The 18,648-nt window shown below is 32.6% G+C and overlaps 1 protein-coding gene across 4 annotated transcripts in view; it reads left to right on the plus strand.

The window, feature by feature from the left end:
- The window catches only part of LOC107440682 (uncharacterized), a 42,293-nt gene extending 24,245 nt beyond the window's left edge, over positions 1-18,048 (plus strand). For 2 of the 4 annotated variants that reach the window (XM_071178078.1, XM_043055195.2), the window contains 4 exons: positions 9,229-9,501; positions 11,505-11,599; positions 14,201-14,416; positions 17,800-18,048. In XM_071178078.1, the coding sequence (XP_071034179.1) occupies positions 9,229-9,501; positions 11,505-11,599; positions 14,201-14,416; positions 17,800-17,931 (716 nt within the window). In that variant the 3' untranslated portion in view covers positions 17,932-18,048. Of the gene's footprint in view, positions 1-1,404; positions 1,591-5,887; positions 6,176-9,228; positions 9,502-11,504; positions 11,600-14,200; positions 14,417-17,799 lie in introns of those variants that run through there. The other 2 variants (XM_016053665.3, XM_071178077.1) reach the window with 2 other exon arrangements.
- Positions 18,049-18,648: the final 600 nt, after the last annotated feature.

Below are 18,648 nucleotides of genomic sequence, written 5' to 3' on the forward strand. Positions count from 1 at the left end.
TTTTTTAACGGAAATGACGATTGGTTCGTGAATTTTGAGGGTTGGTAAGTTTTGACAAATCATTACTATGAAAGCTTTCACGAGAGTTATTACACAGTGAAGATAACGTGCTTGAATAAAATGCTCCCTGTTTAAGCATAGATAAGAAGAACTAAAAAAAGAATAGTGAATAAGAAAAGAATTATGAGGGAATATTTATGGGAAAGAGGGAATTTTAAGAGAAAAACTGTTTCCACTCAGATTTCAAAATTGTACAATTTAAGAACTATCAGATATTCAAATTGAATTCCCAACACCAAGAATTGTAAATTTGGGTTTTAATGGTCTCTCCTAAAAGTTTCCTTTAACACAAAGCGACATGTTAAAACAATAACAATATGTTTAAAAAAAAAGGAAGAAATCAATAATTTATCGAACAATAATTTATCGAATAATAATTTATCAATAATTTATCGAAAGTCTAGTTGCGGCACTTCGGCTGCGTAATTCACTTTATCTCGGGGACTTTTAGGCGATTCAAACCTTTTAGCACATAAATACAAAATTAATTTTTCCAAAAACAATTCCATGTATAAGTTTCAATTACTACTTATTCTTTTCTTTAATATTTTAATAGCTGAAAAAATTTGAAATTTTAAATGACGAAATGCCAAGTTCGAACGAAATCTGTCGAATAGTTCTTAAGACTTAAAAATTTAAAAATACTATTTCAAAATTTTGTATAATGAATTTAATTTTATACAATTCAAATAGTTCTTGAAACATAAAAAATTTTAAAATGCGCTTTAAAAAAAATTGAATTTTATGTAATTTAAGTAGTTTTTGAAGCATAAAAACTAAAAATACGCCTTTTATGAAATTTTGCACCATAAAATTAATTTTATTTAAATACAGTTAGTTCTTAAAACATAAGAAGTTAAAAATACGACTTTTATGAAATTTAACTTTACTCAGAAACTGCATGATTAGTTTCTATTTTGTAGCTTAAAATTACATTGTTTCAAATTATGTAAAGCCTTTTACACCTAACTCATCATTTTTTCGTAGATTATTAATTAAAATAACATAAAAAAATAATTACCAAAAATTATCTTTAACGTAAAGTAAGTTGGATAAACGAAATTTATAACACTGTGCGCAAAACGTGGATAAACCCATTTTATAATCCCTTGCTCAGATACAAAAAAAAGGTAAGGAATAAATATTGAATAGGTAATTAATATCTCACAGATCTTAACCATCGAAATTCAGCGACTGTATTTCCAAATACGAAAGTGAATGAACTGCTGCAAGCAACATAACAAACAAAACAAGAAAAACAAATTGGCGTGGTGGAATGAATATGAAACAGAAAGTAAAGTGAGAACAGAAAGAAAAAAGAACGAATTTTTGTTCGAAATGGCCCTGAAATATGGTGTTTGTAGAGCAGCACCTTCCACACACACGTCTCAGAACCGGTTGAATAGTTGGCGTTTTTTTTCTCACGATGTCCGTATACGGTGTCACGACGGCTTAGGACGCCCACCTGTTGGACGAAGGTTTGTCTCCAGATGTTTCAATTAAAATCAGTCCGAGATGATCTTCTTCAAGGTATGTCATCCTCTTTTTTACCTTTTTTTTAAAAAAAAATATTATACAGTATTATATTTTAAAGAAGAACGTCACAGAATTTTTAATTTACATAATTCTCAAAACGTAAAATAATTGTTGTTAATTACGCTTAAATTAGTACCTAAATATTGTAGTCGTTATAATTGTGAATTACTTATAAAGTACATAGTTTTCAAGTACTTTTTTTTAAAATTTTCTTTATCATTTATTTGGTATGATATTAAAAATATTAATTTTGAGGTACTCCTAAAATATTTCCTTTTTGCTTCTTTTTAACTTTTAGTTGACGTTCTCATAAATAGTTTTTCTTAAATCATCATGTTGCATTTTCATTTCTTCACGATATAAATGTTTATTTATTTTATTTTATTTTTGGACTGACGTTTAACAGTCGACCCACTTTTTTTATTTTACGACATCTAATGATCAACTCCGTAGCCTTGTAGTTTTGAACCTAATCCAAAAGACAATGAAACCCCTAGATCAAGTATTGGGAGAAATTTGCCTTCGTGGAGGACTTTTTGATGAAACTACCCCGCATTTGCGTTACACGAAAGGGAACACCACAAAAACCTCTCACAGTTAGAATGACGGCAAGGGGACTTTGACCCATGATCAGTTTACCGCTGAGGATATTTTACGTCAGCACAGTGGTCGATGCAAGCCGAATGCGCAATCCGTATCGATCAGCCATCGCTGGGATTCGAACCCGGTTCACTTCATTTTAAGGCAAACACTCTATCCTCTAAGATCTTTTGTTTATTAGTAAAATATAATTTTCAATATTAGTGTTTGAAATAGGAATTGTGAGACAAAAAAGGATCACCTTTAATTATTTATGGTATTTCCGTACATTAGGAATCAATCTCAATCGTTTAACGCGTTAAATATGATAACGAAATCGGTAAAAAAAAACTTAATTACGCTGAAAAAAACATACTTTTCTTTCGTCAGTTTTAGATTTTTGACCATCAAAATACGGGAGGTAACCGTAAACTGGAAAATATTGACTCGTTTCATGAAGGCCTGAATGTTTCATGTATTGTCTCTCGAAATGAATCAATTTAAAAAATTCAGCCCATTATTTTAAAATCCATTCGCCAAAACAAAACTCGTATAAAAATTCAATATTTATAATAATAAATAAATAATTAATAAATAATATATTTATTATAATAAATAAATAATTATAAAATTGTATTTATTTCCTTTAAATGTATACCAGCTAGTCACCTTTGTCACCAGCTTTGACACCTTTAAACTTTGACACCTTATCTTACACAACAGATAAACTTTAATTTAAACCATGACGAATGCACAGCACACTTTTTAAACACTCTAATTCTTCAACACACAAATTATGGATCATACTTTGATACCAATTTTAACTATTATCTGCCAAAATCGTAGATGGACAACTAATTCTACAATAATTTTCTCCAAAACTACACTTGTGACTAAGGGAACTAAAGATTCATTTCCATAACTACAAGCAAATTAGTTCGAGTAAAGAACAGCGTATGTTAATTTTTTGCACCAAATTCACAATCAGTCAGTTTGATCGGTTGTAAAGGTCTCATAAATGCTTAGAATACCGAAATTTTTTTTAAAAAAAAAAAACGTAATCAGATTAATAGGTTCTTGCTTATGTTTTAATTATTAATCTGCCAAGGTGAATAAAACAGCTTTTTTTTCTTAAATTTATAAATCAAAATAATTTTTTGCGATACAGGTAAAAAATTCAGGTGTGTAGATACTAATCATTGATATGTTTGTGAAAATTAAAGAAAGATTAAGAGAATTTCCTAGCCAGTGTATCATTATGCACCAAAATTATATCCTTAAAATAGACTAAAGTCCATAATAATCATTCCAGATATCGAATATTGTTTAAAATTTCTTAACAATTTGAGCATGCCATTTTTTTAAAAATTTTTTAGAGAGAAATAAAAAAAAATCGAAATTAAAGCATTGATTTTTTTAATCAAGAGAAATTCTACTATTATTACTTCACAGTTACTATAAATTCTATTACTATTATTACTAATCATATTGCCATTATTTATAATTAAACTATAGTATATTAACATTAAAAATATTTTTTTTCTTCTTTGGAGGTGAGACCTTCTTTATTATTTGATTTATCTGGTATCAAACGAAATTAGAAATCAGGTGGTACATACATATATATGTAAAACAAATTTTGAGTGCTCCTCACACTATTGTATTGATATATTTTGCTTTGGATACATATTGATACAATATTATTAATGCTTTGGATTGATACAATATTAGGTAGCTCTCCTTTTCGCGGATATAATCGTGCGAGCTGATGAAAAGATTATGTCTTTTATTTTCTGGATTCTAATTTTTTTTTCTCCGGATTTTATTATTTTTTACTTTTTCCCTTTTTTTAATGTTCTGTAATTTTTTCCATGTTTTCTCTACATTTTAAACTTATTTTATGAATTCTATTTACTTGCATCTTATGCGCAGTTAAAATAAATTTATTGTTTTTCGTAATTTTCTTCGTTTTTTCCTTTTTGTATTTATTTATTATGCTATATATATAGTGTTCTTTTTCACCCCTTACAAAACCAAGTGCAGGTGATACCTCATTGACAATCTGAGAATATCTACCATAAGTTCCTGAAATATTGACACTGTGAATTAGTTCTTTATCGCTTCATTTATATTAACCTCTTCCAATGTGACGTCAGAACAAACATTGTCCACAGAAGTCTGTCTACACTGTCACTCATTATTGATAAGCACACAACCAGAAATTCAGATTTTTTTTTTTTTAACCTTAAGTGCAATATAGTTGGACATCACGACACATAAAATTAAGACATAAAGTTTCTTAATTCTAAAATAAATACATTGGTCATTTATATATATATATATATATATATATATATATATATTACTATCCACGTTGAAAATCCTCTCAATTATATTTCACATTTCGATTCACATTACATTTAAAAGGCTGCATTGTGTTGTATTGAGCTATGAAATTACACAACAAAATTANTCTAAGAGAGATTGACAACCTCATGATACAGTCAGAGTATACTAAAGACGATGCTATTAGTGATTTAGTTTTAGACTTAAAAGTTAGGTTAGAAAAAAGCTATTTTAGAAATAAAACAAAAAACATCTCAAACAAAGAAACCTCTTATTTTTTTAAAGTAAATTAATTTTTATGATATAAATTTTAAATCCAACTTAAACAAAACACATAATTGTTTATCAATTTGAAATAGTGCTATCAATCATAATTTTATTTTATTACCGTCGTTGAACAGCCGACCCAATTTTTGGGGTTACGACTACTAACTCTGTGGTCTTGTCATTTTGAACCCAATCCAGAAGACGTGGGAACTCCTCGATTGAATATTAGGAGAAATTTTGGTTTCGTGGAGAACATTTTGATGAATCTAACTCGCGTTTGCGTTACATAGGAAGGAAAACCACGAAAACGATCCCCCGGTTAGCCTGACGACAAGGAGACTCTAACCCATGATTAATCTACCACTGAGGACATTTTATGTCAGCTATGTATATGAGATATTTTATGGTCGGTGCAGGAGCTCATGTCGACCAGCCGTCGCTGGGATTCGGTTCACAACATTGGAAGGCGAACATTCTATCCTCTGAGCCCTCACGGCTCTAAATGCGTTGATTATGCTAGGAATGTTAACATAGCTTATGAATAATAATACCGTGAATATTTACTTCAGATGAGATTCGACTAAGTTCATCGCGAAAAAAACACAATTAAATGAGAATTTGTGTTGACCAAAAAAGTATAAGTTATCAAAGGTATAACAGCTGTTTCACAACCTAATACTGCTCCGGAGAGTGTCAAAAAATTTTGAAAAAATTATCTTTATTTTTCCTATTGCTGTCACAACTTCAATATATCCCATGTCACTATTTTACAGAAGCATACATTTTCAGTTGAGAAACAAAGCATTACGCTATGAGTTTTAATAACACTTGTAATTATTACGATAATAATGATTACTTAAGTATTTTTTTTTTGATGAAAAAAAATATAAAAATAATTAATTCATTGGATTTAAATGTTTTTATTTCAATCAAAATGTAATGTTATCAAGCACTTTTTTATTCCCCGTCACAAACTATCTCAATTGCGTGAGCTCTCCTCCCTCTAATCCTGACATAATTTTTATAAACGTCCCCTTAGACGTAATAAAATAAATCCGAGGTACAGAATTTTAAACCTTATACGGTTAACCATAATGCTCTCTAGTGTTATCAAACGCTGTTTTCTTTTCCTAGGTGTGACAAATGTCTGTGAGTTATGTGTCAACATGATGTGCCACCAACGTGCTCTGCATCACATAATCATCTCCCAATAACAATCAGAGAGTGGAACAGCATGAAGAAATTGCTGATCGGGTATTCAGCATGTGTAGTCTACTGGCCATTCTCCCAATCTGTGCTGTCTTCGTGAGCCTTCTCATTTTCGTCTTTCAGTTCATCGTTCTGCCTTCAGACGAATGGGGACATTTTTATTCCAGGAGAATTAGAGGTCTCCATTGATTTTTATTCCATTGTTCTACCTAGATTTTATTTTTCAGTCATTTGTTGCATTGAATTCTGATACAAACAAGCTCATTAGGTCTCGTTTCGTAACCAGTTGAGTTGAATGCGGATGTAATTCCTCTATTTCTACTCATATCTCTCTCAAATAACGATATTTTTTTACTCAGTTTTTGCAAACGAATTTTATGCCTGCAATATTATATTTATCGTTTTAAAAAAATAAATTTTCCCAAAACTAGCATAAAAGGGCAAAATATTTGCTTAAATGTCCTTAGAACTCTTTTTTTTTCCTTTAAAAAAAACGATTTTAATAAAGTGCTTCGCAAACTTTTCCTGCTCAAAAAGATAGAAATGCCCCAAAAGAGGACCGATGATGCTTTCCAAATTCTTCTATTTCTTTTCATATTTTTCTCAAATAACGATTATTTTCTTACGGAATTTTTGCAAACGAATTTTACATCTGCAATATTATATTTTATCGTTTTAAAAACAAATTTCTCTAAAACTAGCACAAAATGGCAAAATGTTTGCTTAAATGTTCTCAGAACCCATTTAAAATAAAAATGATTTAATAAAATGTTCTGCAAACTTTTCCTGCTTAGAAAAAATAGAAATGTCCCAGATGAGTACCAATTCCTCAGATGTAAAGAAAAGTTCCCTTAAAATCCCCCTAGAGTTTTAATCAATTAATCTAAGCTTAATGTAAATGGTGTAATATAATTTAGATGAACTAATCAAACGGTGTACTCAAACAAATGATGATCCAAAAAAAAAGAGAGAAAATGATCACTTGAAGCAATCGAATTTTTGTTAAGTATAACTTATTAAAAACTTTTTTTCACTCTACTCACATTTAAAAAAATAACTAAACATGGAAATTTCTTAAAATACACAATGCAATGCATTAGGAAAAAATACATGATAAACATTAAAACTAATCAAACAAAAAGATCAACACATTTAAAATTAATGAAGGAACCAAAATTTAAGAAAAGGAAATGAAACTGTCTAAAAATAGCTCAAGTTTGCCTTTTTTTAAAAACTATTTTAATAAAATAGCTCGAAAAACTTAAGTTAAAAAAATCAGTCCAAGCAAAAAAAGAATAAAAACTTAAACATTTGACAAATTATAAAAGTACCTAATGTAACTGTCATTTACTAGAAGAATCCCAGAAAACACGTAGAATTTGTTCAATTAAGGAAAAACAAAGGGATAAGAACAGAGACTTACTTTATGATTCCAGAAACTAGTAAACATAGGTAATATATTTTGTAAATGTATGATCACTAGTGAAGCATATATCAAATCCCAGATGCGATAGACAGTTGAATTTTTGCACTAACGATCAATGTGATGAATACATAACTTAATTTTCTACTTTTTTCTAAGTGTAACTGTCTATTATTTTTTATTTTATAACCGTCGCTGAACAGCTGATCAGCTTTTTGATGGAGAGGAAAACAACGAAAGCCTCTCATGGTTAGCGTGATTGCATGAGGACTCTAACCCATGACCCGTTTACCAATGACGATATTTTATGTCAACTCTGCGGTCAGTGCGAATCGGGTACAGAATTCGTATCTGTGGGATTCGAACCCGCGTAACCTCAATGAAAGACGAGCGCTCTAACCACTGAGTCACCACGACTCTAATTGTCTGTTATTTTATTTTTTTCTACAATCATCGTTGAACTGCCGACCCAATTTCGGGTTTATGACTAGCAATGTTCAACTCTGTAGCCTTGTAACTTTGAGCCCAATCCAGAAGACAAGGGAATTCCTGAATCAAGTATTGAAAAAGTATTACCTTTGTGAATGGCTTTTCGGTAGAACTAGCCCTCATTCACGTTACATGGAGAGGAACACAACACAAAAATCCCATGGTAAGCTTTACGACAAGGGGACTCTAACCCATGATCTGTCACCACTGAAGATATTTTACGTCAATACTATGGTCGGTGCGTGCCGGGGGCGGAATTCCTATCGACCAGCCATTGCTGGTACTAGAACCCGGTTCACCTAATTGGAAGACGTGCTCTATTCCCTGAGCAACTATGGCTCTTAACTGTAAAACTGTCTCCAAGGTAAAACTGTAAAAATAAGCAACTCTTTATTACATCGGAAAATCTTTTACAGTAGGCAAAATAAAAAAGTTAACGTCATGAATAACTTTAAATCTAATTGTTGAATTTTTACGTACTTGAAGAGTCAATAAACTTAATCGTTGGAAGGCCTCACCATAAATGTGCTAATTACCGCTGACGAAAGTTTAAGTTACGAAGTCAGATGCAGAAATATACCTTCTCTGAATGAATATTCCTTATTTTCGACGGATTTTGATTCTTGACCCTCAAAATATGGGGGGAAGGCAGCTGCCCTCTTTAAAATAGGGTCCCACTAGTTTCTTCAAGAGATCGGTCAACCTTGAAAGTCTACTTAGACAAGTTGTCAGCTTAACAGGTTTCAATGTACATTCTGCACTGATTAGTAAACATATTTAAGATATGACCACTCAAATGATCTAGTTTTCTTAGTTTGTAAAAATACTATTCTGGCACCAAAATTTAGTCCGGAATCATTGCGTTCCTTTTTTTCCGAGCATTGCACTATACCAGGGCTGTCCAACTGGGGTCCCGCGGGCCTTATGCGGCCCCCCAACACATATTGTGCCACCCGCCAACTTCTTTTTCAGGTTGATCGGACTCAGTTTTCCCATTAAAATGCAAGCAAATAGTTTTATAATCCTTCTGTTCCATTGTTTTATAATTCATAATTCAAATATTAATTGTTATCGTATAAAGGGTAAGAGGTTATTGTTCAACTTTTTCAAACTGCGGCCCGCCAGGTGATCAGTGAAATTCTGGCCCGTGGGCTCCTTGCAGTTGGACAGCCCTGCACTATACCAAACCAATTATTAGTATAGTCATAAAGCGTTTTTTATTATACAAAATGTTATGTATGTTTTTTTATGTACAAAATGTTAATAACATATATGGGCTTCCTATTTATGCTATTACCAGTACAGTATTTCATTTACAGGTATACGGGAAGAGAGTGGTCACTTTGGCTTATGGCGACTCTGCTCAACAACCCGTGGCACCGAATCTTGTGTCCACCCAGATGACAGTCCTCTCCAACTGCCCACGCATGCAGCTTGGGCAGGTGCCCTTTCTCTTATTCATCTATTCCTGATAGCTTCCTTTGTAGTGTTGGCCATCATTCGCGTCATCCAGGTATTCAAAGACACGCCAGATCTCTACCTGGGTACAAAAAGACTTTGCGTAGTCAAAGTTGGAGTCGCTCTCACATGCGGTAATTCTTCATTGTTGTTGGCGCATTTCTATTTTCCAGAAAAAGTCATATAATTAAATTAACGAAGATAATTTTAGCTGTCTTCCAGCTTTAAAATTATTAAAAGTTATAACTGTGTTTACGGGTAAATTATTTGCTTGTCTCTTATTCAAATATATACTTTTTATTTTATATATTGATTATAGAGATATTAAATAAATTAAAGGCTAAAAAATAAAAGCTTTGTTCGATAAAAGTATATTTGTAGGGGCCCCTACCGACAAACTGTAAAAAAAAAATTGACGCAAATTGTGTTTGCGTGCCGAATTAAAATATCATCATCAATGGCTCGACAGCCTAAGGTGGACCTTGGCCTTCCCATGAAGTTTCTTCCAGACTAACCTTTTTCCTGCTAGTGTTCTCCAGTTTTTAGTTTTTAAGACGAAAAGTTCTTCGTCTAGGCCATCTGTCCGTCTCAAATTCGGCCTACACTGTTTCGTGTGTCAACTGGTCTGGCACTGAAAACTCTTTTTGTGGTACGGTCTTCGTCCATTCTGATAACATGGCCTGCCCATTTTATTCTTTGCCGTTCAATAAAGTTAATAATGTCAGGTTCATTATATGAGTGATAAAGCTCTAGATTTCATCCTCCAAGCCAGACACCATTTTTTTTGAATTCCTCATAAAATACTTCTCAAAACCTTTCTCTCAAAGGTACCCAACATAACCTCATCCGTACAAGATGGGGTCCAGATTTCACAAGCATATGTTAAAATTGATCTTAAAAGAGATTTATATTGTAAAACTTTTGTTTTTCTATTAATTACAATTGATTTCATGTATTTTCGAATTCCAGTAGAACATTTATTGTAACAGTAATTCTTCTTTGTATTTTTATTATAATATACAAAGTTGCTGATTACAGATTACCTCCTGTTGATTACAGAACACAAGTAAGCGAAATTGTCAACAACCTCAAATTTATATTCTTCAATTTCTAACTGGGTGTTATTGAAGCCTGTTTTAGTACAGGGCAATTATTTAGTTTTGCTCTCGTTTATTCTCAGGCCCATCTTGAGAGCCACTTTCTCTAAAGAAATAAAATCCCGTCTTAAAGCTATAGGTGTTCTAGCAATAATGTCTATATCGTCATCAAAGGCCAACAGATGTAATTTATTAAATATATTTCCCCTGATCTTAATGTTGGAATCTCTTTTTCTAATACTAAATTGAAGAGTAACCATGCCAATGCATCCACACACCATTATTTATTACCATTGGGCTTGACAGATTATTCTGTATTTTGACACACGTTTTTGGTTTCATTTAGTCTCAGGCATATCAGCCTAGATAACTTTTTAGGCACTTTAAACTCAATCATAGCTGCGATGAGGGCTTTTCTACTGATGGTATCGTAGACAGCTTTAAAATCAATGAAAAGATGGCGTGTATCTATTCCAAATTCTCCAGAATCTGCCGAATGAATATTCGCTCAGTGGTGGATCTTCCTTTCCTAAATCCACCTTGATAGTCTCTAACCAGTTTTTCCAAAAATAGAGAGAGTCTGTTGTATACAATATTTGAAAATACTTTACAGCTTGCACAAATCAAGCTAATACCTCTATAGTTAGAGCATTCAAGTAGATCGTCTTTTTTGTGTATTACACAGAAAGTGAACTAAGATTTAAAAGATGCTAAAAGCAAAACATCTTTAAAGTGTAAAATAATAAGATTATAATCTGAATAAAATGTATTTTAAATAAAAGCAAGGAATTAGCATAAAAATGCTTGTTATCTAATATACCGAATAAAAAAGGAAAGATTACTTCATTTATTTTGTGCGGGTTATACGTAAATGAAACTACATTGTTCACTCTTACAATCAACTTAGCGATAGTCCAAGAGCACCTCGAAGTTCACCTAGACTATATTTCTTAATTTATTTTTGCTCCTACGATTATTTTTACTTTACAATTGTCCTTTGTTAATAGCAAAAGTAATTTGTTATTTTCTTTTCGTTGCAGTTGTTATTGCGATATCTGTTTCCATTCTAGCAAGTGTTGGAGATGGAACCTTTCGGCAATTTAACGTCTATAAAGGATGGGCATTTTGGATTCAGGTGATTTATCATTTGATATTGATTTTTTTAAAATATTTCATTAATTACGTTTATAAATTTCAAAGAGTCCAAAGTACTTATCGATATTAGCCATCACAAAATGTCAGTTATTTTTATATACAAGTTCCCTTCTTAAAAGATGAACCACCGAGGTAAGTCGAATCAGTTCTTTTTGTTGATTCAGATTACTATTGACTAGTTTCTAATCATTAGCCGATATGAATCGTGATTCGTTTGATGCATCAAATTGATTGATTCGAATTGCAACAGGATTATCAATAAAAAAATGACTTTATCAAATTCTCGAAAATTTCTATAACAAAAAAACTCGACGCACCAAGAAGGAGTTGTCCGATTGAAACGAAAATTGGTGGATAGGAAGACAATGTACAGAATAGTAAATAATTAAAATTTCAGAACAATTAAATAATTTATGGCAGAGTTACAGTAACTAGTTCAATAAGGTGTTGACCCGCCTCTAGCCTGGATAGAAGCTGCCACACGGAGTGGCATAGACCGATTAAGCTCCCGGATGGTCTCTTGCGGTATTTCCTGCCAAATTCGATCCAATTGTCGAACGAGGTCATCAATATTCCGTGCCAGATGCAATCGCCTTCCCATCATATCCCAGACATGCTCGATGAGAGAGAGATCTGGTGATCTGTCAGGCCAAGGAAGAGTTTGACAAGCTTGCACACAGTTCAATGCAACACGTGCCGTGTGTGGTCTGGCATTGTCCTGCTGAAAAACCAGCCCAGGGCACTGCAAAAGGAACGGTAGCAAAACAGGTCTTAGAATGTCGTCGACGTGCCGCTGTGCAGTAAATGTTCCTCTAATGACGACCAAAGGGGTCCGGCTGTCAAAGGAAATGGCACCCCAGATCATAATGCCTTGTTGAGGGCCGGTGTGGCGTGAAATAGTGAAGGCATTTTTATACACCACTCATTCCTTTTCAACAAAAATAAGCAAAATGATAAACACCTCTTATGCTGTTTGCTTTACTTTTTACTATAGTAGTATAATTTCAAACATTTTAGGATTAAATTCAACTATAAAAGTTAACTTTGCATAAATTAAAAATTACGTTTTAATTCATTTTGTGGAATTTTAAATCTCCTTGAAGAAATATTTTTCTAACTCTTTCATTTGCAAACATAAATTTTATTTTAAATTTAAAATGTGTCCAAATGTAGTTATTAGTATTATTACTTCCTCTTTTTGCTACAGTTCTTTTTTAGTAATTTGATTTTTAAAAAAATGAAAATCGAAGAATTCGATCGTAAGAAGAATCGTAAAACTCTAACAAGCAGAGTAAAAAAGGAAATATCCTAGGGAGATTTCACAGCGACTGCAATTACCTAAGTGGAACGTTGAAATATAGTTTAATCCTCAAGGTTATGTAAACATTTTATGCAGTTGGGAAACAATAAGCCATTTACCGAATTTAATTTTTGCTCTGATGAGATTACACTGCGAAAAATATTTCAAGGATATAAAAAAAAAATCTTAATTTAATAATTAATTGATATGAAACGTATTTATTTTGCCTATGCCAAAATTGGCATGGAGCAGCCGGCGAGGTGGCCAATGCTTGCGGGCTCGAGTCCCGCTTAGGGTGTTTCTCTTCGCGTGTTGTTCTTTGTTGTGTGAATGTCGCCCACCCTATAAACTGGTATTTGCGTCAGTGTGACTTAGGTTCACAGTTGCCCACCGGGTAACGTTAAATGAGCAACCCTTCCGGCATCTTCCAATGTGGAAGAACGAATGTTACGTACCTGCCGTAAGAAAAAATTTCGCATGGCAACAATAATTTGAATACAATTGTCGTCACCATAGTTACTGCAAATCCAGTGGTTTGCAAGATAAAATAAGTCATGACAAGGCCAATACAACTGCAAATGCAGGCGGTAAAAACCAAAATAACCAGTAAAAATAACCTTGAATACAGTTTGTCTATGGTAAGAACTCCCCCCGCCACAAAGGCCGTCTGCTGCTAAGGAAACAAGGATAGCGCATTTCAGGGAGGGTCTTCACAATAGGAAAAAAAATATTCCCTTTCTTTTTCTGACTCGAGCCAAAACCTGTCCTAAGCAATGACCCCTAATAGAAATAAACGTTACTATATTCACCCCCACGACAAATGGCTAGGGTGTTTTTACTTTAGACTCTTTATAGCGCTTTAACTGCAGGAGTTTTACGCTTATTTCAACTGAAAACCTTTATATCGGGTCTCGAAATTCTTAACATAAAGAAGCACACCTGCAAACATAAATTCCTGTTTTTGTTACTAATTAAAATTATATATTTATTACAAAATGGTTTATAAACCTTCTGATATTAGGTAAGTGATGTCAGCTTATAGTTTGTCTACGGTAAGAACTCCCCCCGCCACAAAGGCCGTCTCCTGCTATGGAAACGAGAATAGCTTCTCTTCAGTCTAGCCCTAGACACATAATAGACCGAATTTTCTCTCGCCGATCCCAGCCAAAACCTGTCCTAAACCTTCTATTAGAAATAGTTGTTACCATATTCACCGCCATGAGTTCAGATAGGGGAGTTTTTACTTTAGTCTCATGAAGCTTTTGTTTATTGTTGTTACAGATTGTCATAGTTTCTGTGGACATCGTGATGCTGCTGGTGTGTGCTTTCGAAAATATTCAATATTGGCAGATAAGAATGGTGGAACCTCCTCAACCTGATCCTACCGACGTTTACCCTGAAACATTCATATCTCCCGACTATGAAACATTTGAAGAACCCCGAAAAGTAGTTTACGTCAAAGATGCAAGTGTCCAATCAGGAGACAGCTATTTACAGGTATCATGACCCTCAGGGTATTTGTTTTTTTTTTTTACTCTGAATCTCCCTTAAGAGCATTTGCTTTCTTTGGGTTTCATGACTCTTCAGCAAATTCCCTTCACAACCTTCTTTGTTTTCCATGATACTGAAACACTCTCGGCAAATGCCCCTCAGGGCGTTTGCTTTCTTTGAGTTCTATGATTCTGAATCTCCTTAAGCAAATGTCCCCACAGCATTTGCTTTCGTTCATAGATTCTATGACTCAATTCCCTTAAGAGCCTTCTCGCGTTCCTGATACTGAATCTCGCTCGACAAAAGACCCCTTGGAGCAGGGGTCCCCAACCTTTTTGTACCAAAGAGCAAATACCAGAATATCGGTCGAATGGCGGGCACCATTTATTTTTTCAAGATAAATTTATAGTTGGTAGACATAGGAAATAATAATACACACTGCATATAATGCACAAAAAATTTAATTTTAAAAATTAATTTAACATATGAATATAATTAGTATTAATATCCTTGAGTAAAATAAATTATTACGAAATTGCTTGCAAAACATACAAAGTATGAGTTCATATATGCAATTCGCGAGTGGTCAGCTATATTTTGCTTTGTGCTTATATCTGTGGGGATGGCGAATTCTATTTTGGTTGTGTTTATCATCCATATTGAAAAAGTAGAAAATATTGCTTAACATTTTATGGGAAGATGGAAAACTGAAGTATTTTATCGTTGGGCACAAGCAACGGGCGCACCTAAACCGATCGAAGGGCGCCATGGTGCCCGCGGGCATAGGGTTGGGGACCCCTGGGAGTATTCGCCTTCTTTGGGTTCTATAACTCTGAATCTCATCAGCAAGTGGCCCCAGGGCGTACGTCTTCTTAGTGTTCTATAACTCTGAATCTGCCTAGATATCTTCTCTTTTTACTTGATTACTTCTCGACCAGACTTTTTGATTAACATTTTTTTGATAGAATTAAGAATGATTTTATAAGAATGAAACAGGTACAATAGGGATGCCAAATCTCGTTAAAAAAAATAATTTTTCACATTACAAAATAAATTATTTTTATTACATAGAATGAAAGAACACAGCCTACTAGTAAGATTGCCAAACTTAATTGCTCAAGAACATTTTTTTAGTGCTAAATATTACTCCAAGCTTTAATGCTTGCGTTTTTAAAATGTATTCAGACATAACCTAACTCTTTGAAATTTTTGGAGAAATATTTGAAAAATTTCGCATGCTAATTTTAAAAGAAATTACCTTTTAACTATATACATTTTAAATATTAATGAATAAGTGCAGAAATTTTCTTAAAATTATATTTGAAAACTTTTTTTCAGCTATAATTGTTGCTTCATAAATAAACAAAAAAAAAAACTTTAATTTAACAATATTTCAATTTATTATAAATCTAGCAATGATTTCATTTTTAAAAATATTTTTCTTTCTCCAATTTTAATGATATAAGAAATTTGTTTTAAAAATAGGAAATGTTTTTAAAACAAATAGTGGCTATAAAATTATTAATCATAATAATTTATTAAAATAACATGAAAAGAAGCTATAGCATTTCAGGATAAGTTTCTATAAAGTATGATTGGTTCTTTAAAAGTTTTAATGCTCAACAGATTCAGCCACAGTAAAGATGTGTGTCATCATAATACTGTCAATACCCCCAAGATTTTTCCAAGATGAATGGAAGTTCCAAGTAGAGTTCGCCAATACGAATTTAGGCGCATTTTTTGAGAATCTGATTGAAAGAGTTCGAGCGTGAAAATACTCTTGGTAATTTTATGCTGGAACTAGTAGAGTTTTTTTTCCCTTCTGTTGTTGGAAAAAGAAAATCCATTCGAAAATCAGCAGCTTGAATTATTCATGATAAATGCATGAAGATGATAGACTTTTGCAGTGATAAAAGGGTGATATTTCAACCTTAACACGCGTTTTGAATTCAGGAAAATTATTGTTGACACACAAAAAAAAAAACGTACTCTCGTACAATGTAAAGACAAGTGAGCGAAATAATAAACGGACCACCCTGAATAATTTTGATCTAATGATCGGATCTTCTCGTTCCATCTTAATGATTCGAGGGGATGACTTCAACTAATTTCAAGTTACGAAATCAGACACAAAAACGTACTTTCTCACATACCTTTTTTTTCTTTCTTCAACGATGGATCCCTCAGAGGTATGATTTGTTATGGGAGGACTTGATGATTCGACAAATGCATCAGTTACTAAACGGGGAGTCTTCGGCCGGCGGAGATCGAACTCACGATCTCTATCCCGGCCAATAGGGTCCCCATAGTTTGGAGAGCGATTGTAAGTTCAGACCCCCTAATATTAATTTTATTTTTTGCGTATTTCGCCATATCTCGAGAACATTTAAAACGAATTGAAAAATTTTTGCACACAATTATAAAATTCGCTTGTCCAAAGATAATTTTATGCAAAAAATAAATTTTAGTAAATATTTTTTAAAAAATATTATTTTATTTAATAACAGTCGAAAAACTTTTGCATTATAAGTTACATAAATTATTGTATAATTTTAAAGTATCTAATTTTACATGGCCAAGTACAAAATTTGAATCAGTTGAAAGTTCCAGAGAAATCAAATTTTAAATATAAGACTTTTTTGTTTTCAAACTTTACCTTGTAAAATTAGATGCTTTAAAATGATGTAGAAAATGGTGGCCTTACTATTTAAAAAAATTTCTACTATTGCTAAATAAAATAATAAACAATAACAAATTTTTGCTTGGAATTATCTTAGGATAAACAACTTTTGTAATCGCGTCTAACCAATTTTCAATTCGCTTAAAAAGTTCTCGATGGTTCGAGATATGGCGAAAAATAAAATTAATATTATGGGGTAAAAAATATTGGTTTTGAAGAGTCTATAAAATTGTTTGCAACTACTAAAGCATGAAAAAAAAATAGATGTCGATGCATTCGCTTGCCGTAAAAGATTATGTTGATTAAAAATATTACGTATAATAAATATTAATTCTAGAATACTCGAGGTTAATTAAACTTTTCTTTTTTTAACCTTGAATGCATAATTTATCTTGTTTCCCAAGTCAACATTTAAGATTGATTTAGATTTTATAATTCTCTGATAGAAATACTATAATTTAAAATAAAAAAGTAAGCATTTCTCTACATGATTACACCAGAAACACAATTCAAGGGTTTTCTGTTTGTTTTTTTAAATTTATTTTCCAAAATTGAGTGAAGGGCCTCATTTTGAGCACTGCACGGTATGCGATAATGTCTTCCGTCGGCACTGAATTTCTTAATGGCATTTTTGAAAATAACCGTTTTTTTTTAAAAAAAAATAAGTGAATATGTACAACTTTCTTAATGTTTTTTTTTTGTCTTGCAGGTGCCAGATTACCACGCAAGGAAAAATCAGAGAATGTTTGAGGATACAGACAATCGGGGAAAGACTGTCATTGTGATACAAGATAGTCCACATCCACGCAAGAAAACAGTACGCCCCACCCAAGTGATATGAATACTCAGTATTTAAGAATCTCATACCTTTAATGTTAATAAAATATTTACAGAAGAAATATCAATCAGCCTTCAAATGTGAATGTTGATCATCATTAAAACCTCATTTTTGAATCTTTATGACTCTTCTTCATTTAAAACAAATATTTGGATTGTGTAAATCTTATAAAGGTGATATAATTAAGAAAACGAAATGATCTTAAGTTTATTCAAACTGATTCAGATGAGGCTTATTTCCAGCAAAAAACCTTTTAATGTAAACTTGTTTGTAATGCATTTTACGTGTAAACCTTAAAACGAGATCTGAGACAATCTGATCTATTCTGTGCACATTACCCTAATCCAGAGGTCGCCAAAGTGGTCTATATAGAGCCCCAGGGGTCTATTTAACATAAGCGGGGGTCGATCTGAGCCAGGGGGTCGAATGGGGGTCGTTCCGAACCGGAAGGGTCAATTGGTCGAAGGATTATCAGTATTTTTCAGATATATGACAATGAGAAATAAAAGAAGACTTGGAAATATATACAGGTAATCTTCAAAAATTGAGCGACGATTTTAAACTGCGTTTTGTTGATTTGGAAAACATTGACATCCCTGATTGGATTATTGTGCCATTTTCTGCTCAAATTGAAAACGTGGACATCAACCTGCAAGATGAGCTTGCTGAATTATTATGGGGATTTGAAGCAAAGACGCTTTTTAAAAATTTAACAATAAG

This window comes from Parasteatoda tepidariorum, chromosome 2 (assembly GCF_043381705.1).
Source record: "Parasteatoda tepidariorum isolate YZ-2023 chromosome 2, CAS_Ptep_4.0, whole genome shotgun sequence".
NCBI classification, from domain to species: Eukaryota; Metazoa; Arthropoda; class Arachnida; order Araneae; family Theridiidae; genus Parasteatoda; species Parasteatoda tepidariorum.